This window comes from Gorilla gorilla, chromosome 16, assembly GCF_029281585.2.
Source record: "Gorilla gorilla gorilla isolate KB3781 chromosome 16, NHGRI_mGorGor1-v2.1_pri, whole genome shotgun sequence".
Lineage (NCBI taxonomy): Eukaryota > Metazoa > Chordata > Mammalia > Primates > Hominidae > Gorilla > Gorilla gorilla.
In genome coordinates, this window is record NC_073240.2 from 74,123,481 (window position 1) to 74,145,650 (window position 22,170).

Sequence of the window (22,170 nt, forward strand, 5' to 3'; positions counted from 1 at the left end):
CTTTCTGCTACCCCCTGGGCTTTCCTAGTCTGGGGATATGATAACCATTTCAAATTTCTGTCTATTTTGGCCTCCTATTTATCTCCTATATGAATAATGGAGTTATAAATTCTCCACAAACTGGGCTTGGCCTCAGTGTCTTTTTGTCTTCTGCACAGTTCATTGGACTTTGTACAGAGAAAAGGGTTGGATTTGAAGAGTTAGAAATACAGTGCATCAAAGTTTAAATAGACCTTGAGTTTGCTTTCTTTGCCAACCATTTTAAGAAAATGTTTTTACTTCAATCCCAACCCATTAGCTAACAAATGAGATTGTGTTTTCCCTTAGGATATTTGCATTTCACCAGGCTTCCTTACATTTTATACTAAGAGAATTCTAGTATTTTAGGAAAAGTTGAGTAAATTTAAGGATGTACTTAATTTGTGCATTTTCCTACTAGTGTGTTGAAAGTTTTCAGCTATCACATGGAAACACAGGAAACATATTGTCCTGTTGCATAAACGAACAGCTTCACTTTAGAGCTGTAACCTCAATAGTTGGCAGTATGTTTGCAGAATAAACTCATAGTGAAAAATATTAATCTGTAAATCATCTATTCTTTGAAGAAATAGGGCTTTTAAAAGTTATATTTGGGGCTGGGAGTGGTGGCTTGCACCTGTAATCCCAGTGCTTTGGGAGGCCGTGGTGGGCGGATCACCTGAGGCCAAGAGTTCGAGACCAGCCTGGCCAACATGGCGAAACCCCATCTCTACTAAAAATACAAAAATTAGCTGGATGTGGTGGTGCGCACCTGTAATCCCAGCTACTCGGTAGGCTAAGGCACGAGAATCACTTGAACCCAGGCGGCAGAGGTTGCAATGAGCAGAGATTGTGCCACTGCACTCCAGCCTGGGTGACAGAGCTAGACTCCATCTCAAAAAAAAAAACAAAAACAAAAAAACAGCTATATTTGGTTTGGAGAGCCAACTATAAATGAGAGAGAAAACTGTTTTACAATTTACAGTATTCTAACAAAATAATCCAGTGTGACAGGGAAGAAGTCATCTTGGACGAATTACATAACTTCTCTAATTTTTTGGTGTCCTGATCCATAAAGCAGAGATAGTGATAACTACCTTTCAAATTTTCTACAAATACTAAGTGAGATACTATGTGTACGTTACCTGATATACGGTAGGTACTTGGTACAAATGCCACTTGACTTTCCTACCTAATTATCCTGTTTATCCCTGACTCCCAGCCAAGATGCCAATTCTGTATCTTCATAGTATGGTATTTCCTCTTTGGTACTCTGAATATTCTTCTTTTGATTGGAACTTTTGATAGACAAACTGTGATTTCTTTGAAGCCAGAAGCTTTATCTTTTTTGCCTTGTGCCCTTTATTTTGCCTTACAAGTGGAAAAGGTTGAAGAAATAGTGAACTAATTTGAAATGGACAGAAATTATTAAAAATTTTGTTATTTTGTAGTTCCGACTTCTCCACCCAAGGATGTGACTGTTGTGAGTAAAGAGGGGAAACCTAAGACCATAATTGTGAATTGGCAGCCTCCCTCCGAAGCCAATGGCAAAATTACAGGTAAGATGCAATCAAGTGTGCATTTCTTTGTGCCCTCTTCCTGCCTGACAGGAGTATTCCAGGAGAGTACCGTGTTGCTGGGAGAAGTGGGAGTCTGAAGGCTGGCTTGGTCATTTTATGGGAAGGTGTGAGTCATCATGGTCCTTGAAATTGGGGTAAGGCTGTGCTGGTCGCCCATAGCGGCATAAAATGGGTTGCCTGTTGGTTCTGACTGCAGTCGGGGATGGGAGGCACTAGACAGCCTTTGGCTATAGTGGGACTTTGTAGACATTTATTTTCCTTAGGAAAGCTGTTCTTCTCTGTCTCTGCCTAGATGGACAGCTTCAGAATTATATACCCCCTCCCTGGTTCTGTAGAGTAATACCCAATAAACAGAGATTCTGCTCTTGTACCCTGAAGCCACACACACAAAAAAAGCCCATTAGATATTTAATTCCTTTTCACTGCCACCCGAGACCTGCTACTTCAAGTACCTGTGCTCTTATAATTAGAGTTAAAAGTGTGAACTGGCCTAGGTCTTTGTAGGGACCTGGAATTTTTTCCTTGTACTTTCAGAGGAAAACCTTCCACAGTAGAGGGGACACTCTGCCTTCCTCAGCCTTATCAGGGAGGGAAGCCTGATGGGGTTCAGCTGCTCTTACTTCCTTTGGCACCTCTGCCCCATGTAGGTGTGTGCTGAGGAACTGGGGTTTGCCCTGAAGTTCCTCTGTATGAATAGGTGGCCTAAGGAAATGGAAAGCATTTCTTAGCACTGTCCTGCTTCTTGCTTTCAGTAGGAATCTCTTTCCGTACATCTGGTCTTTATGTCATTTTTTTAGGTTTTGACTTTGCCTCTTTTGTGAAAGAATGAATCATGACTTGACTTGGATTACATTTTACTTTGTCTTTTAAAACCGGCAACAGCGCAGTGCCCTTTTGCTGTGGGTCAGATAGATTCATGGTTGTGACGCTTCCCTTCTCAATGTGGGGATTAAGTGCCCCCTGGTGGAAGTATCAGGTGACAGTTCACTGTGGCTCTGCCCAGGAGTTCCTAGGAGATCACATCGGTAAGAGCTAAAACAGCCTGTCAGGCAATTCCTGGTTTTCAAAACTGCATTATTTTAATTGTAGACCCTTGAGGGTACATTATTCAAATATTATGCTATAATATGCATATGATATAATAGGTACTTATTGATTTACTGAAGGCAAAAGGAAAAGCAGGAGTGAGATTTCTTTTCCCATTAATTCGTTTGGACAGGTTACATCATATATTACAGTACAGATGTGAATGCAGAGATACATGACTGGGTTATTGAGCCTGTTGTGGGAAACAGACTGACTCACCAGATACAAGAGTTAACTCTTGACACACCATACTACTTCAAAATCCAGGCACGGAACTCAAAGGGCATGGGACCCATGTCTGAAGCTGTCCAATTCAGAACACCTAAAGGTAATGCTCCCCAAGCTGAGGGTTTTGTTGTGTGTCTCTTTAGTGGGGCTATGCTGACACTATCACTTGAGCATATAAAGTCTGTGGATAGTATATGAAGTCTTAATGATGAGCTTGTGAGCCATGATGTGAAGATTTATCCCAGAATGATTCCTCACCTACTCATTGACCACCAAATCAGTGCTCCCTGGTTTCCAGCCTAAACATATCATATAAAAGAGGACACTGGCTCCAGGCTATTTGGGGCAGATGAATTGCAGTGATCTAAAAGTTTTTACCAGTCAGATCAGATGTGATTCTTTTGGTTCCCATATAGAGAAAGAGTAGTGTGTTCTTGTGATGGATGGTTCAACTCAGGCAGGCTATTAACCTGAAAGACTTATTTGTGGACGTTACAGAGAAAAAGAGACTAAAAAGGGCCTTTTAAATAAAACCCTAGATAAGAAAATGAAGATAAAGCACTGAACCAAGTAAGCCTAGCCTAATAAAATTTAACTGGGGACTGAATCTAAGGAATTATGGAAGCCCTGTATGAATTTAATTTCTGTTAGTACTAAAGTCAAGTTTCAGTTTGTTTGGAAGTTTGTGGGGGTTTTAATTTTTTTCCTTTAAAAAGTTCTGCCTGTCCCATCTTCAAAGCTTGTGATCCTTGCTCTTGTTTTTTCTTCCCCTGTGCTTGGCCTGTTAGCGGACTCCTCTGATAAAATGCCTAATGATCAAGGTAAATGAGTAGATGGCCTCTCTTTTCTTTCCTTTCTTTTGTGACCTATTATTAGCTTTTGGTTTTTGTTTCTTTTTTTTTTTTTTTTTTTTCCGTAAAAATCAGCACCATGTGTTAAAAGCCACACATTTATTGGCCAAAGTAGAGTTGAGTCCATGTTCTGAAAAGCTGGGGAATTTATGTAGAAGCTAACTAGGCTGGCAGAAGAAAACTGAACCAGTAAACTGGTCCTGCAGCTGTAGGAGATTGGTCTTAAGTGTGGATCAGATCATCCTTTGTGCTGAGATATTGAAGTTCTGTGACAACGATAAGCATTTAAGTCATGATTAGACCGATCATACCAGTTGTTCATGTTTGCAGCAGTTGTTCATATTTGATCATACCAATTGTTTATATTTGTAGCATCTAGAATTCTATTAGTGTCTTTAAGTGGAAAGTTGTATCACATTCAGTGAATACCCTATTTTCCTCTTCCCACAAAGAATCCACAAATTTACCTTACTAAATGTTGTGATTCTGTGTGACTAAATTACTGCTTTGTTTATTCTGTTACCATAAACTTAATTCAGAGCTCTTTTTTCATTTCTCCCCTTAAATATATCTGATCATATTAAAAGAGGATCAAAACTATTTGAAATAAAAACTTAGGCCACGTACGGTGGCTCAGGCCTGTAATCTCAGCACTTTGGGAGGCCAAGGTGGGAGGATCACTTGAGCCCAAGAGTTCAAGACTAGCCTGGGCAACAAAGTGAGACCCCCTCTCTACAAAAAATAGAAAAAAAAGTTAGCTGGGCATGGTGGTGCGCACCTATAATCCCAGCTACTCTGGAGGCTGAGGTGGGAGGATGGTTTGAGCCTGGGAGGTGGAGGCTGCAGTGAGTCGTGATCACACCACTGCACTTCTGCCTAGGTGACAGAGTGAGACCCTGTCTCAAAAAAAAAGTAAATAAATAATAATAATAGTGATAATTGAAATGGGGACTTAGGAAACAGGGGCCTCCATGTCACCATTCTTGAAACCATCTGTCAATAGTCTTTACACTGTAACTGCCATGGTGGAGGGATAGCTATACTTTGTGATTTTTATCTCTAGGAAGTCAGCTAATGCTAGTATGTTTTCCATACTGAGAATGAACGTTAAAAGTAAATTTAATTATTGCTCTCTTCGTTTAAGAGTAGTTGTTAGAATTGCAAGTTATTTGGATCTTGGCTAATGGCAAGGAAGAGTCAGAACTTGAGGTATCAAGTTTTCCAGAACACTTTGGAAATGTGTTTGCATTCAGTGAGTCTTTTGCTGTACATTGGAGAAACTGCAAACATACTTTCTGTTGTGTGAAAGTGCAGGAATATAAAAATACCCATAATATATATATATGCACAGAATATAAATGGGCTCATTGTTTTCTCACTTGATTCCATAGCCAGAGTGCAATTCTTAGCTGCATGACACCTCTGGTATTTAAAATTCTTTACTCATTGATATTTTTGGTGCTCGGTTCATCCTTGGAATTTCTTGTTCATAGTTTACATTCAAGAGAAACACTGTTGGGAAATACAGGAATATAAATCATCCAGTTTGTTAGCAATGTGTGTTCTTTGACAATTAGGTACATAATCCAATGCTCTGGATAGTTTGGCTTAAATGTAGCCTAGCTGTCAACTAAGTACACTTAAACCTGAAGAGCCTTGCAGGTGCTAAGCCATCTCCACCAGCTAGACTTTGTCATAGTGAAAAGCATATGAGGAACAACTGGACTCTTAATCTATGGTGTGTGTCACTTGGGAGAAATGATGGCATCAGAAGTAAGGAGATAAAGTAATATGTGTGGACAATGGAAAAAGGGCCAGGGACTGTGAGTAAATTCTAGAATATGCCCTTTTGGATATCCAGGAACTCCTGTTACCTTCTTTTGGTAGGTTTTCGGTTTCTGGAAGCATAGCATTGTTTTAGTCACTGGATTTATTCTGTTAGATGAACTGCATACACAAACTTCAGATTTTAATGTTTTTATTTCATCGAATATATATATCTCCTGATAATTTATAGAAGTACTTGACATTAGCTCTAATGTTTTGCAGAAACACCTAGTTTATACATTTCTAGTAAGGCTTTATTTGTAGAAATAACTCTCATTTATAAGTGTTTTTTGAAGCTTCATGCTCTCTGCCTCTTTAAAGAGAAGATTATACTCTTTCGTGAAGATTTTTTATGCTTGTAATAGGAGTGGTTAACATTTATGGAACATCTACTATGTGTCAGTCAGTATTAAAAATATTTTATGGTATTAAATTTCCATTGAATCCTCACAACAGCTTTGTGAAATGGATACCATTATTATCCCTGTGTTACAATGAGAAAACTGAGGCCCAAAAAGAATAAATAACTTGCCCAAAGTCAAACAGTTGTATATGATGGAGGCAATATGCAAGTGCAGTCTGTCTATTAAACAGTGTGCTATATTAGCCTCATAGTTAACTTCATAAAACAGCTTTTACTTTGCAATTCTTTCAGACCTCTTTTTCAGGAGAAATACGATAGTGCTTTCTGGGTATAAACCTTAGATTGACACCTTTGCTTTATTGGAAAAAGGTCCTCGTATTTGCTTTTCCCAAGCAGCTTTTCCTATAAATGTGAAGAGCAAAATTCAAGGCCAAGTATAAGAATTTTTTAAAAAACTGATATTTGCACTTTCTGAGGCCTCCTTCTGGGGTGGTCCTAGGCCTGAGGTCAGCAGCCTCACTTAGTATGTTCCCTGATGATGGATTAGGAGACAGTGTCTTTTTGAGCAACTAGGAGGAAGACTGTTTTTTTCAGCCTCTGGAATGTTTAGGTGACTGAGCAGGAGCTGAGAACCTGATTTGAACTTCCATTTACCTTCCTGCTCCTGCTTAGCTTAGGGTAACTTTATATTCAGAACAACAACTTTGTAATTTGAGAAAAGAATCTAAACAATACTAACACCTGCTAGGTCAGGTACTAGTATCCACATAGCCAGGTCCCTTGGAAGAGTATAGTTCTTTAATGTAGACATTAACCTAATTAGTCCCCTTGGTTCCTTTTCTAGGAGAAGCTACTTTTGCTGTAAGTCCTCTGAGCAGTCCTTTGGGAACTGTTTTCTAAGCTAGAGAAGTAGCACCTGCTGTCCCAGCTTCTAAACAGCAGTGACAGTCAGCTCACAGCCGTGAGACAAGCGTGTCAGTCTTTCAGATGCCTCATTACATAGAAAGCTATACCTTAGTTTGCTTTCCACACATAGACTATAGATTCCCGTGATTTATGTGCTACTTTATTTTCTCATGGACAGAATAGACTAAAAATTGTGTTTTTTGTTTAAAACACTCCCTAGCTATGAAGTGGACTGTCACGCCAAATGTGTGGGGTCATTATTGACATGATTTCTTCTCCTTTAGCCTCAGGGTCTGGAGGGAAAGGAAGCCGGCTGCCAGACCTAGGATCCGACTACAAACCTCCAATGAGCGGTAAAGCCTTTCCCATGGCGTTTTTTGCTTACTATGGACATGAAGCACTTTTGCTTAAATTTTTGAAATGTGCTTTATAGCTTGTGTGTGGTGGGTTGTAGCATATTAACCTGTTTTCTTTTATTACTAGATTTAAGTGTTTGCCAAATTACTCCAAGCCCATGCGTCGTAGGACCCATAAATCAAATTGTTTCCCCAGTTATCCAACTTAAGATTAATTCCTAAACAATTTGTTCATCCTGTTGCCTACTGCCTCTAGAAAAGAGTTAGAGTTTCGCTTTCAAAAATAAACCCTCTAGTGGGATTAGCCACCATCCAAAACAAGCCAAACAAATGCTTTTAGAATCATTAAGTTCTTCCAGTGCTACTACATACTGCAGTGTTTTTAGTTCAGCAATTCTAGAAAATTCTTCCACTCTCCTAGCCATCCTGAGAGCTGGTGCCTTCTAATTTAATGATGACACCCCCGTCTTTACAGAGCTTCACCATATATAAGCTACTTTCACACATGAAGTCACAATTGATTCTTACAACATGGTGAAGCAGGGAGAACAGATACCGTTATTCCCATTTAATACATTCAGAAACTCAGTGGAGAAGTAATGTGCCTGGGGCCACGTGCTAATTGTGGCAGTCCTAGGACCAAAACCCAGGGCTTCTCATTTCTGATTGTGCTTTTCCCACTGTCACATTCAGCCTAAAAAAGCAGTGGGTCCTGTACCAGATGTGGGAACCTAGAGTGGAAAGTGTCCACAGAAGTAGTTACTAGGAATGACCCTTACTGTCTCTTCACATGTGGAAGAAAGAGACATATGAGAGAAACGCCTGTCCTCTAGTAACTCATAGTCTAATTGTAGGAATACGATGATGTCTTAATCTCCAGCTATCTATTTAAATCAAAAGTGGAACTGCCCAAACTTTAATGAAATCAGCCTTAAAAGAACCAGACAAACTTAACATCCTTCCAGAAATAATTATGCTCCAGGTTCTAGGACTCTGTTTATGAGTTTCTTCTTCTCCATGTGTATGTGACATTTATATTGTGTCCACAGTATAATTTTTAAGGCTCTGAGGAAGGTAATTACTCCTTTGTCTTTCTTTCATTTATGTATTCACTCATGCATGCATGTTTTTTTGTTTTTTTGGTTTTGGTTTTTTTTTTTTTTTTTTTTTTTTGAGATGGAGTCTCGCTCTGTCACCCAGGCTGGAGTGCAGTGGCATGATCTCGGTTCACTGCAGCCTCCACCTCCCGGGTTCAAGCGATTCTCCTGCCTCAGCCTCCCGAGTAGCTGGGATTACAAGCGCCTGCCACCACGCCCAGCTAATTTTTGTGTTTTTAGTAGAGACGGGGTTTCACCATGTTGGCCAGACTAGTCTTGATCTCCTGATCTCAGGTGATCTGCCCACCTCGGCCTCCCAAAGTGCTGGGATTACAGGCGTGAGCCACCACGCCCGGGGCCCGCGTGCACATTTTTAAAGATGCAGGCTCTATGTGACAAGCTGTGGGAGCAAGAGGAGTGAGTAACAAACTACCTGATAAAGGGAAAGCTTCCTAGAAGAGGTGCCGTCTAACCTGGATCTTCAAGGATGCTAGAAGATTGCTAAATGTCAAGAAAGGGATTGGACATTCCAGGAAGCAATATCAGCATGTGCAGAGGCATGGCAATATATTAATAAAACAGCCTGCTCTCTCCAGGAGTCACACTGCGTAGAGAAAGGGTAGAGATTGAGCTGAAAATGCAGGTTGGAATCAGCCTGTCAAAAACTCAAGTACCAGTGCTAAGAAATATGAGCTTTATCCTACAAATAACATGTGAAATATCTGACACCACTGGTACACTATGACATCCATCTTTTATTATCAACTATTATTACTTTGATAGCAGTGAAGAATAAGTTGGGGGCTAAGAGTATAAAGTCAGGGAAGAGGGGTTAGGGAGCTGTTACAGGCCAGGCGTGGTGGTATGCACGTGTAATCCCAGCTACTCAGAAGGCTGAAGCAGAAGAATCACTTGAACCCGGGAGGCAGAGGTTGCAGTGAGCCAAGGTCACGCCACTGCACTCCAGCCTGGGCAGCAGAGTGAGATTCCGTCTCAAAAAAAAAAAAAAAAAGGAAGCTGTTATAGTAGTCCAGATGAGGCATAAAGAAATGGCATATATATTGTCCCTGGTAGGACTGTTCTTTGGCAGCTCACTCTTGCTGTATCTTAGAAGAAAACTTTTGTCCAGCTCATCCGCAAGAGGTCAGATGCGAGTAAATGAGAATTTGTCAGTGAAATGCAGGAAAGAACCACCTCCACCTCTGCCTGCCTCCCATACTTCAGCTCCCCAGCCTCTAATTTGCAATGCCTGCCCTACCAAGTACCCAACCCTGTAGTTCAGCACTGCTATTAATAACAGTGTTATGGAAAGCCCTACTCTAATATGAACAGTATGGTCCATTTTAGTGGCCCCAGTACCATGGTCTTTCCCAAATATAAAAACATTATTTTATTGAAGGTCAGTATGTACAGTTTAAGTTGTCTGTCTGCTTACCTTTTTCTCATAAATGAAAGATAAAAATGATTGAACCAAATGTAGAATAGGCTCTTAATCCCTTCTAAATCAGCCCCAGATTTAGCACTGTACTTAGATGTAGTCTGTAAAATCAAAGAAGCAAAGTTGGAGGGTCAGTTAATCCGGCGTTGTGGAAGGGATTCCCACAATGAGTGTAAGTTTGGATTAGAACATAAATTTGGGCCGGGTGCAGTGGCTCATGCCTGTAATCCCAGCACTTTGGGAGGCTGAGGCAGGCAGATCACGAGGTCAGGAGATCGAGACCATCCTGGCAAACACTGTGAAACCCCGTCTCTACTAAAAATACAAAAAAAATTAGCCGGGCGTGGTGGCGGGCGCCTGTAGTCCCAGCTACTCGGGAGGCTAAGGCAGGAGAATGGCATGAACCAGAGGGGCGGAGCTTGCAGTGAGCGGAGATTGTGCCACTGTACTCCAGCCTGGACGACAGAGCGAGACTCAAAAAAAAAAAAAAAAAACACGTAAATTTATAAGCCAGGTTGTTAGGAGAACCACTTCAGGAGATTTTTTTTCCCCCCTAGACGGAGTCTTGCTCTGTCGCCCAGGCTGGAGTGCATGTTGCGATCTCGGCTCACTGCAAGCTCCGCCTCCCGGGTTCGCGCCATTCTGCTGCCTCAGCCTCCTGAGTAGCTGGGACTACAGGCACCGCCACCATGCCCGGCTAATTTTTTTGTATTTTTTATTAGAGACGAGGTTTCACCATGTTAGCCAGGATGGTCTCGATCTCCTGACCTCGTGATCCACCCGCCTCGGCCTCCCAAAGTGCTGGGATTAACAGGCGTGAGCCACTGCGCCAAGCCAAGAGATTTTTTTTTAAACACACATTCCAGGCCATACTTTGATGGTAGGAACTTCTTCCACAACATCCCACGCTGGCAGGATGCCTCTTAAGTACTTCCAATAACTAAAGATGCATTACTTGGCAAGGCAGCTCATCCCATTATTGTACACCTCTGATTGTTAGAAAGTTGAGAGAGAGAGTAGCTAGAAGGAAAGGGATTAGATATCCATGGTGGTTAGACATGTGTGGTGGGATTTGCCACATTTTATAATATGAGCATACATAAATAATGAGTAGGGAGGCAAAGAAACACGTTTCAAGAAATGGAAGACAGTAAGACTTAGAGCTAGATTACAAAGCCTAGAGCTCATCCTTTCAGCAATGGGGAAATAATAATAGGAAAAGGAAAAGAAAATCTGAATTTCCTTCTTCAGGGTCCTAAATGGTCCAGCCTCTGCAGCTTTTCCAGCCTTATCCCTTTTTTCCTCCTCACTTCCTTCCTTCTGACTTGCATCTCTCTGCTTAAATAACACTGGCTGCATTTCTCTTCCTTGAGAAGAGCTTGTTCCTGCCTCAGGGTCCTTTCCCTTGTATGATGGAATCTTTCTTACTCAGATCTGAACTCAAATGCCATCTTCTCAGAGAAGCTTTTTCTAACCATTCAATCTAAATTGGCTACCCAGACACTCTGTATCATATCCCCTCATTTTCTTTTTTTCACACCATTCGTTATTAACTAATAATTTCATATTTATCGTTTGTCCCATTCCCCCGCCAAACGTTCACATCTTTGTTGTTCACCATTGCACCTTAGTACCTAGAACAATGACTGACACATAGTAACCATTCAGTATTTGTCAAATTAAGGCATACTTCAGACCTACTGTTTCTTGAAGTTGAACAAGAGAATTAACTCTGCGTAGGCTGTGTATTTATAAAAACAGACTTTACTTTTCATGCAATTTTTATAATCTCAGATATCTGCCTGTTGGGGAAAACTTCTGCTTTGTATGAATGAACATTTTTAAATGGTTTTGAAAACCAGAAAACTAAATGATTTATAAGTGGTGCTTTACAAGATGAGTTTATATATCACATGAGACACCAGAGAGGCAAGACTCTTTATCTGTCTAAGTATACCTCAACCTTTGAAAGCTCTTGAATGTTCAGTACAATTTGAGAAGCTTTAATTAAGTACTATCTTTGAGCAGGCTCTGTCCTGAGCACTGTTCATAGGACAGACTCTTAGCTGTCTAGGAGCTCATCATCTAGAGAAGAGAGCCATGTTCACGCAGCACTTTTATATAAGTCAGAGCAATGAGTGTTATCAAGAAGTTCACGTGAGATATTAATGGTTCTGTAGCTTGATAGTATGCATGTTTTAAATTCTCTAACCCTAACACATATACTGTTTCTCTCTCTGCAGGCAGTAACAGCCCTCATGGGAGCCCCACCTCTCCTCTGGACAGTAATATGCTGCTGGTCATAATTGTTTCTGTTGGCGTCATCACCATCGTGGTGGTTGTGATTATTGCTGTCTTTTGTACCCGTCGTACCACCTCTCACCAGAAAAAGTAAGAAGCCCCAGATGCACCCCTTAGATTTTTGGCATCTTATCTTTTGCTTCCATGTGACTTCTATATGTGGAGTGGCACACAAAGTTAAGACATAAAAATACATGAAAAGGAATTTAAGATATTTTAAAAGAAAATGGGAAGTGGTTCCTCTTATCAGTCAGTGTCCTGGCAGAAAAGAGGTGGCACATTTAAAAGGATTTCAAAAGAGATAATTTACAAAGTCATAGGTGGGGTTAGGGAAAACTAGGCAGGGATATTCAGAGGCTAGCAGCTATGATAAGACACCATCATCCTTGGGCCTGAAAGGGCAAGAGGAGAGAGCTGTTTTCAGAAATCTGAAGCAGTAGGAGAGGGCTTCCTGACAAAAGCAAAGTGGGTGCTAGAGGCATGCAGCCATTGCCAACCTCCTCCCAGCGGACAGTGGCAGGAAAAGAAACACCTCCTACCCTCCAGCCTCTTGCCAGTGTCTAGTATTAGCTATACCCAGCTGGAAGCCAGGAAACCCAGCAGGATTGCCAAGTAATAGTTAATTTAGCTCAACCTCTGTGGTCAGAGAGCCAACTAGAGAATAGATGTGGTGAGAAAAGTAGAAAGTGTCTGGCATTGCTGGTCACCCCCTTTGGAGCACCATCTGTACATGCCCACGGTGAACCCGATGCCCAGGAGTCTGTGGACATTCTTACAGGCTGTGTCACAGCACAAATGCCAGCCCAGTTGGAAGAAGACCATAGGCCTGTCATTCTAAATCTAAGTTTAAGAATATTTTTAAAGAATTGCTACCAAGTGTAGAGTTGGGGGTGGGGGTAGGATTGCTTTAATGAACATGAAAGGATCATTGATAATCAATTTATTAGTTTCTCAGAGCAGCTGAATGGCTGCTAGCCTTGAACTCCTCTGGGATTTTGAGGGTTGTGGCTAATGGTCTAAGTGCAGATAGCAAGGGGGCTCAGTTATGTAGTGCTTGCTAATACCATGCACTCCTACACTTGAAAGAATCCTTGATCCTAAATTACATTCAACTCAGATATCTGGTTAGCAAAATAGATAGAAAAAAAAAAGGAGATTCCTGAGTTATTCCTAATAGCAGTACCATAATGTGCATAATAAAATGACTTTAGTTGCAATATCTTGAAAGATCATAAGATGGGGGTGTTGCTCCACTAGAGAAAGAGAAATTCATGTTTATGTGATTATCCATGCAGACTTGATCTGCCCAAGGCAAGAATGCATGTATTTAATAATCATAAATTTGTTCATTTTCACTGTACAGGGCAAGTACAGGCCACCCTGTAACTGCTACTGGTAATGACTTTATGTCATTTTTTGTAGGTTATGTGATATTTTAAATCTCTCTTTCTTTTGCCCAAATGAAATAGCTTTCCATAGCTTGTACTGTATCACTTTTCCAAGAAAAATGGAGGCTTCTTTTATAATCCTTCTGACCACTGCCTCTTACAGCTCTTCCTTTTTTTTTTTTTTTTTTTTTTTTCTTTTGAGACGGTGTCTCTCTCTGTTGCCCAGGCTGGAATGCAGTGGCACATTCTCGGCTCACTGCAACCTCTGCCTCCTGGATTCAAGCGATTCTCCTGCCTCAGCCTCCCAAGCAGCTGGGATTACAGGCACCCACCACCATGCCCGGCTAATTTTTGTATTTTTTAAGTAGAGATGGGGTTTCACCATGTTGGCCAGGCTGGTCTCGAATTCCCGACCTCAAATGATCCACCCGCCTCAGCCTCCCAAAGTGCTGGGATTATAGGCATGAGCCACTGTGCCCGGCCCTGTCTACTTTTAATAGTGGAAAACTATTATTTTTAAAGCCTCAAAGACTACATTTTTTTTTCTACTCTAGAACTTTTCTTCAAGCCTCTTTATTTGGCATTTAATATTTATCTATCTATGAACTTGATTTTATATCAGTTTTAGAAATATTGGGATCTTTATTTTTCTGTTATTGAAATAATTTGAAGACCAAAATGACAGAATTCCTTAGTGCTTTGGAAGACTTCAAATTCAAAGTAAAATTTTTTTTAGACAGGATTTCGGTCTGTCACCCAGGCTGAAGTGCAGTGAAACAATCTCATCTCACTGCAACCTCCACCTCCCGGGTTCAAGTGATTCTCCTGCCTCAGCCTCCCAAGTAGCTGGGATTACAGGCATGTGCCACCATGCCCGGCTAATTTTTGTATTTTTAGTAGAGACAGGGTTTCACCATGTTGGCCAGGCTGGTGTCGAACTCCTGACCTCAAGTGATCTACCCACCTCAGCCTGCCAAATAAGGTACTCAGTCTTCAGATTGAAAGTAAGAAGATGAGTTGATAATAGGCTCTATTCTCTGTATTGGCACGTCCTACAGATTTGGGTCCCTTTGTTGAAAACCATCATATCAGATCTTCATGGGGTTTTCCCCTCCCCCACTTCCCCAGTTATCTGCTTTGCAAGTATTCCATTGACTGTTGAAAAATATAAGCGAGCTTTTCTTACTACTTTTCTTCCTCTGTAATACCTGAGGTTCATTTAGATGGTAGCTGTTTACAGAGTCTTACAACCTCAAAGTTGATAGAGCATTTAGAGAATCTAAACCCTTGTTGGTTCTCAGCACATTCCCCCTTAGCCCCTGACTGGCAACAGGTAAGCTGGGCTTCTCCTTCATGAAGAAGGCAGAAGCTGTCAGATAGGAACAACCTCAGCACACCACCATCAAATCTGACACCTTTCTACACTGGTAATCATCGTTTCCTCCTCCCTTCTAAGTGTACTTCCCCTGTTTGAAGCCCGTTCTACCCTTTACTCCCTGAATCTCATTGTCTTCCATTTTTCTAAGACCTTTTACCTGCTGTTATTCCTCTCTCCAGCATAGCTGACCTCTTACTAGTTATTGGCCGCCTCTTCAGTATTTAAGTGTGCTCTAACTTCTTCCAGCTTAAGGAATAATTATAATTATAACCTCACCCCCACCCCCAACCCTGTATGGTCCTTTTCACCGGCTGCTTACTAACCTTTCTTCTCCACCACAGAATTCCGTGATTACTTGCTTATACTCTTACGTCTGTTCACTGCCTACCCATGCATCAACCCTTTCTAATCTTTATTCTGCCCCTATCACTTCACCAGAATTGCTTTTGTGGAGGTCACCAGCGACCTCTGTATTGCTAAAGCCAAAGAACATTTTTCAGTTCTCATCTTAGTCTCTCAGCAACATTTCACAGTCAACTGTTCCTTCCTTCTGGAAACATTTTCTTCTTTTGTATCCATGACAGCATGTTTTGTTTTGTTTTTGTTTTTTTTTCATAGGTCCTCCTGTCTACCTAGCCATCAAATACAGACATTCCTCAGGGCCTGAGCCTGTACTTACTCTCTTCTCCTGCGTTCTCCCCAAGTGATCTCATCTGCTCCCGTGGCTTCAGCATTCCAGCTACTCTTGTATTTCTGTCTCCAGCCAAGGCCTCCCTCCTCTGAGTATCAGACTTGCACACACAGTTACCTCTTCTACATTTCCTCTTGAATGTCTCAGAGACATTTCAAATTCAGCATGTCCAGAGCAGAATTCATCGTCTTTTCAGGCAAACCTGCTTCTGCTCCTTTATTCCCAATATTAAGTGGCTTAAACCAGAAACCTTAGCATCATCCTGTACTCCTCTTTCTTCTTTACTCCCACCTCACCCTACATCCATTTATTTACCAAGACCTGTCATGTCTGCCTCCTGAATAACTTTCAAATCTGCCCCTTGCCTCTACTCCCACTGTCCCATGCCATCAGTTATGGCTGAGATTGCAGTAGCATCCTAGCTGGTCTCTTCTATCCCCAACCCCACAGAGCCATTCTTCACATCACAGCTGGTGTAAAGTTTTAACTCAAAAGTGTTCTCCTTACTCTCTTGCTTAAAACCATTTAATGGTTTCTCATTAGTCACAAAAGGAAGTTCACACTCTTAGCATTGCCCTAAAAGCTCTTTATGATCTGGTCCCTGACTACCTTTCTAGTGTTATTTCACATCATTCTCTGCAGGGTTCACTATGTCCCCACCACTCAGGATTTCTTAAAATCCTTCTAATATACCACCAGGGCATTGCACTCTGCTTTAGGGTTTTGACATAAGCTGATTTCACCACCTGGAATGCACTTTCTGTTCCCTTTAGGTCTTAGCTTAAATGTCACTTCCTCCTCTAGGTTTTTCCTGTTCAGCTTAAGTCCAACTGTTAAGAAGTTACTCTAACACTTGACATTTCAGTAAGCTCAGAACATTTTAAAATAATAGTTCAACGTCTGTATTCCTCACTTTATCAAAAATTCTAAGGGCACAGCAGTCTAGCACAGGGTCTGGCATATACTGGGTACCCAGCATGTCCTCATTAGGGGTAAGTAAGAGAGTGAATGGAGAAGCTAAAACACAGAGAAGTAGACATTGTTGTCCCCATTCTTGACTCCACCTAGTTGGTAGTCCTAGTTTGGCAGTCTTCGAAGTTGTTCCGGCCAGGTACAGTGGCTCACGCCTGTAATCCCAGCACTTTGGGAGGCCAAGGCGGCAGATCACCTGAGTTCAGGAATTCGAGAACAGCCTGGCCAACATGGTGAAACCCTGTCTCTACTAAAAACACAAAAATTAGCTGGGTGTGGTGGTGGACGCCTGTAATCCCAGCTACTCGGGAGGCTGAGGCAGGAGAATGGCGTGAACCCAGGAGGCGGAGCTTGCAGTGAGCCGAGATCGCGCCACTGCACTCCAGCCTGGGCGACAGAGCGAGACTCCGCATCAAAAAAAAAAAAAAAAAAAAAAAAACTCCATCTCAAAAAAAAAAACAAAAAAAGTTTTTGCCTCCCTCCTTTATAAGCCATAGACTTTCCCTCTACTCCATTGTTATGTTTCTACATTGCTCTAATTAGAAACTTGTGGATGAACCTTCTGGTTTAGAGATTATATAATGAAAAATGCTATCTTAATCTTTTAACAGTCAAAAAAAGTAGTCACAAGGCAGGATTCAAACATAAAAACCCTGGTAAGTATCTCTAAATATGTGTGGACAAAATAGAGATATATTTACTCTCCCCAGGAGCAAACTTGTTGTTGTTGTTGTTGTTGGGGGCAGGAGGTATGTTTTTAGTTTTTGCTTTTGCTTGAAACATCTCTCAGAAAGGAAGTTTTAATCACTCAAGCCTTTTGACAAATACATTCAAATGAGTTACTTTTTAAAAGCTCCTCTGAACTTCGTGCCTAGGAAACGAGCTGCCTGCAAATCAGTGAATGGCTCTCATAAGTACAAAGGGAATTCCAAAGATGTGAAACCTCCAGATCTCTGGATCCATCATGAGAGACTGGAGCTGAAACCCATTGATAAGTCTCCAGACCCAAACCCCATCATGACTGATACTCCAATTCCTCGCAACTCTCAAGATATCACACCAGTTGACAACTCCATGGACAGCAATATCCATCAAAGGCGAAATTCATACAGAGGTACCATTTTAAGTGCAGGTTTTTTCTCAAGTGTTAGGAAACTATTTTCATTTAAATCTTTTTTTTTTCCCTGAGTTTGCCTTCATTTGGCAATTCCTATATGAGATCAGATTTAGAGAAATGTGTATGATAAGATTTGGGAACATGATGAAGAATACCTAGCTTCTTATGGGAGAGAGGTTCTGTACCCATACGAGACAATCTTGCAGATCTTTTAGGTCTCTCATCAGGCTTCAGCAGCGTGATATTCAAGCATTTGAGGCTAGCTAGCCCATGTCTGTGTATTTCATTCTGTGTCTTCAGCTGGCTTCCAGCTTGCATTGTGGTATTCAGAATGTTCTTGGTCTGGAGGCTCTTACAGACACCCTGTGAAGTATGGTGGGCAGCATTGTGACATCCACATCGATTCAGCAGGAACTCTTCTAATGCTCTAATGATCATTTTCCTCTTTATTTCACTTCTTACAGAAATGTCTTGTCCTCGTTATGCTGTTTGTGAATTCTGAATCCCCTACTAGAAATGTTTTACTGTTGAGGCTGCTCAGCGGCGTAGGGCACATGCTGGTAACTAACCTCCACATTTAACATCTAGGGCATGAGTCAGAGGACAGCATGTCTACACTGGCTGGAAGGCGAGGAATGAGACCAAAAATGATGATGCCCTTTGACTCCCAGCCACCCCAGCGTAAGTAGAAGCATCTCTTTTCTTCAGTGCTACCAATCTGTTCAGTCATGTAGGGGAACAACTATGAATGATCTTTTTGACTTCACTTGATTCTAACACAAAGATAATCTACCAAAGCTTTGACACCTTGAGGGAGGAAGTACCAAACACTTGCCATATTTTGCAACAAACATTATTCTTGAGGCTAGCGTTGTTATGTTTATGGTAAATAAGCTGAAAAGCCAATGTCTCCAGATTCCCAGGAATAGGGGAGTAACTAGTCTCCCTAAAAGTGCATCATATCTCTATGGGAGAGATGGGAAAGCTTCCCTCCTCCAGACTAGAGCTAAGGACGGTCTGATGTTACAAGTTTTCATTATGCTGCCTGACACCAGTGCTGATGAGCACCTGTGAAATTTATTTTTTTAATTAATAGATTTGAAGGCCAAGCAAGATGGCCCACACCTATAATCCTAGTGTTTTGGGAGACCAAGGTGGGAGGATTGCTGGAGGCCAGGAGTTCTAGACCAGCCTGGGCAATGTAGTGGGACCCCATCTCTACCAAAAAAAATAAAATTAAAAATTAGCCATGACAAAAATTAGCCAGGTGTGGTGGTACATGTCTATAATCCCAGCTACTCAGGTGGCTGAGGCATGAGAATCGCTTGAACCTGGGAAGCAGAGGTTGCAGTGAGCCAAAATCGTGCTGTTGCACTCCAGCCTGGGTGACAGAGTGAGACTCTGTCTCAAAAAAAATAAAGCCAGGCATCGTGGCACACAACCTGTAGTCCCAGCTACCCAAGAGGCTGAGGCTACCCAGGAGGCTGAGGTGGAAGGATTACTTGAACCCAGCGTTTAAGGTTGCATTGAGCTATGATTTTGCACCATTGCACTCCAGCTTGGGCAACAGAGCCAAGAGCCAGTCTCTAAATTAATTAATTAAAATAATACAATTAAAAAATAAAATTAGTAGACTTTATATTTTAGAATAGCTTTAGGTTTTACTGTATGGAATTTTTCTTTTTTTTTTTTGAGACAGAGTCAGAGTCTTGCTGTGTCGCCAAGGCTGGAGTGCAGTGTCACGATCTCAGCTCACTGCAGCCTCCACCTCCCGGGTTCAAGCAATTCTCCTGCCTCGGCCTCCCAAGCAGCTGGGATTACAGGTGCTCGCCACCACACCTGGCTAGTTTTTTGTAGACACGGGGTTTCACCATATTGGCCAGGCTGGTCTCAAACTCCTGACCTCAGGTGATCCACCCAACTTGGCCTCCCAAAGTGCTGGGATTACAGGCCTGAGCCACCACGCCCGCCCAGCCGGAATTTTTTAAACAACATTTTTCATTCTTGATTCATGCCTCACTTTGATAAGCATAAAAGTTTCTGAGCCTCTTTTAATAATAGTTGAAATTCAAAATAAATATCTTGATTAAACCAGAAAGCAGTGGGACAAACCGATTCTTTCAAACTACTGTGTCCTCTCTCGTCACTGTTTTCAAGGAAGTGAAGCCTTTCAGACTAGCTAGCACAGTGGGGCTTGCAGTTGAGGGAATTCTCAGCCATCTGTCAACAAATGATGAGATTTAATAGCCATGAATATCATACATGCAACGAGGTATACCATGACATCGTGCACTTGGAAAAGTTCCTCAAATCCCCAACCTCTTGGTGGAAGCTTCAAGCATGTGGATGTCTGCACACGCATTCCCTCTCCCACAAACACTCACTGTACACAAACATGTAAGATACTGGATTACAAAAACCATCTTTGAAAGAGTAATACCCTATTTGTTAATAGGTAATTTCAGCTCAAAGTAGCTTATGCTTGTGGTCCTTGATGGAAAGAAAAGCCTGGACTTGGAAATGCAGGGGAAAACCATGGTTTCCCTCTTACAAGAGGTGCCCTGGATGGGATTCCCAGGTTTAAAGATACAAATGCCCAAGAAGAGTAAATTAATCCATCCCAGTTGCTTCTGATTGATCAAGAAGATGCTAGCACTATACTGCTTATTTGTTTGTTTTGTATAAGACTTGAGTTCCTACCTGAACTGGCTTATTTTGAAAACTTGTAAAATTTTACTATCTTTATTTCTAGATGTATTACTTTTAAATATGTTAAGTAAAAAAGATATGTTGTCCAGTTGATATCATTCTTCTTTTTTTGATGTTGGGGAAGGAGTTTGCACCAATATACAGTATTATTTAATTTGTGCCTTAACAATTGGGTGGGTAAGTGGAATCTTTTAAAAACCTGCAACCATAAGATCCACTTGTGGTCTTTAGGTTTTCAGATACTGTTTTTAAAACCCGCATGGCTACAGTTCTGTTTCACAAGCTGGTATTCCCTGAGCTCTGGGCCCTGGAATGCTGCAGGAGCCATATACCCACCACCCACCTTCCCTGGTCTTAAATGACTGAGCAGTGCCAGGAAGGGTTTGCTGGTGCTGGGACATGGCTCCATCCAGGGCCATGCACCGAAGCAACAAGTTCAGAGTCAGATAACAGCTGCTGATTTCCTACTATATCCTAGGCAGGCACATTCACACTGCTTTATTTTATTTTTTTATTTACTTACCTAGAAAGACTGGAAATGCCTTATAAAGGGGAAAAAGTCAATTTTGTTTTTCCTTTGTGAGAGTCCTAAAATGCTTTCAAATTGTACTTTCCTAGGTAAAAATCAGGTTTATTCCCCCTACCCCAGCCTGAATTCTGGAAAACACTGAGTCTGAAGCACCTACTTCTAAAAACTACCTGTCTTCCCCTAGAGTTGCCGACTCCCCAGTTACCCCAAGAGCCCTCCTCAGACAGCTTTCCTCTGTTGTTTTATTCCCGGGCACAACCTGGAGCCTCTGGTCCCCAAGAGCAGCACCTGAGGGAAAGCCCCTTTTTTGTTCCTCAGGCCTTGAGAAGGGAAGGAAGGGTCAGCAGTGCTCAAGGGTCCCAGTCATGCCATCTGCTTGCTTCCATGTAGCCAGGACAAGGGATAGCTGGAAAGTAAAGGCATCCATTTTGTTGACCAGGATTTCTTTTCACCAGAGTAATGTTGAATAGCCCCACAAAGACTTTAGGGAGATCCTTGGGGACAGAAGACATTTCAATAGGCCACTAAGTGTTAATTAAGTAGTAGTATTAAGTTCATGAAGCCTTTGTTTGGAGAAAAAAAGATTCCCAGTATTGTTAGTCAGCTTTGGCCTATTTGCCTGTTTGGTGGGGGTAGAGCTGGTTATCTTGACCTTAAACGCGCCATTTCTACAACCGCTCCAAGGGAGTTCCTCAGAAAAGTTTATTCTCAGACTCTGGGCTTCTAATTTTATCTGTTTCCATCTCAGATGGATAATGAAGCCTCATAGAAAGTTGTACATGGAATCTCTGTCTTCATAGAAAGTAGTATGTGAAATCTGTGTGGAAATTTCAGATTCTTTAGCTAAACGCAGTTAATTGAATCCTTAGCCAGTGTGGGAAGGAAAGAGCCATTTATTCTCTTACATGCAGATGGGTATGGCTGAGTCCCCAGATTGGAAGCAGTAAAAGATGGTGCCATCGGCCAGTGGTTCATGCTTTTAGTACTAGATGGGACCATCAGAGTTCAATTCCATTTGCATTTATTTTAAGACATGAAAGCTGATTAAACAGCTACTTATTTATTTGGCCTAAATACCCATTAAATGCTTCATTCAGCAGTTTTAACAAAGGCAGAATGAATTAGGAATATACTCGAAAAAGAAGGGACTTCTTTCTATCCTTTTAGCAGGACAAAATAGAAAATGTATGTGTTGGCTTATGGATTTATATTTTGTGACATATTCAAATAGATACTTGTAATAACTCATGTAATCCATGTTTATTATAGTAGAATTGGAAAATACAGATAAGCCAAAAGAAAAATATTATTTTAATCCTGACCACTCTTCCCTG

General features: G+C 41.5%; 1 protein-coding gene and 1 long non-coding RNA gene across 14 annotated transcripts in view; one reads left to right on the forward strand and one right to left on the reverse strand.

Annotated features, from left to right (window-relative positions):
* Positions 1-18,018, reverse strand: part of LOC129527134 (uncharacterized) — a 37,219-nt gene extending 19,201 nt beyond the window's left edge. Inside the window, exons 1-2 of the long non-coding RNA XR_008672078.2 lie at positions 17,754-18,018; positions 9,749-9,852 (exon numbers count right to left, since the gene is read on the reverse strand). This is a non-coding gene — a long non-coding RNA (uncharacterized lncRNA). The remainder of the gene's footprint in view (positions 1-9,748; positions 9,853-17,753) is intronic.
* NEO1 (neogenin 1) overlaps positions 1-22,170 on the forward strand; it is a 256,156-nt gene that overhangs the window by 221,892 nt on the left and 12,094 nt on the right. For 7 of the 13 annotated variants that reach the window (XR_004067391.3, XM_055363714.2, XM_031002303.3 and 4 more), the window contains 7 exons: positions 1,470-1,577; positions 2,818-3,012; positions 3,701-3,733; positions 7,145-7,213; positions 11,995-12,142; positions 17,357-17,595; positions 18,187-18,279. Coding sequence is in view for 12 of the 13 variants with exons in the window: in XM_055363714.2 (XP_055219689.2) it covers positions 1,470-1,577; positions 2,818-3,012; positions 3,701-3,733; positions 7,145-7,213; positions 11,995-12,142; positions 17,357-17,595; positions 18,187-18,279 (885 nt within the window). In the remaining variant the exon portion in view is untranslated. The remainder of the gene's footprint in view (positions 1-1,469; positions 1,578-2,817; positions 3,013-3,700; positions 3,734-7,144; positions 7,214-11,994; positions 12,143-17,356; positions 17,596-18,186; positions 18,280-22,170) is intronic. The other 6 variants (XM_031002302.3, XM_055363718.2, XM_055363719.2 and 3 more) reach the window with 1 other exon arrangement.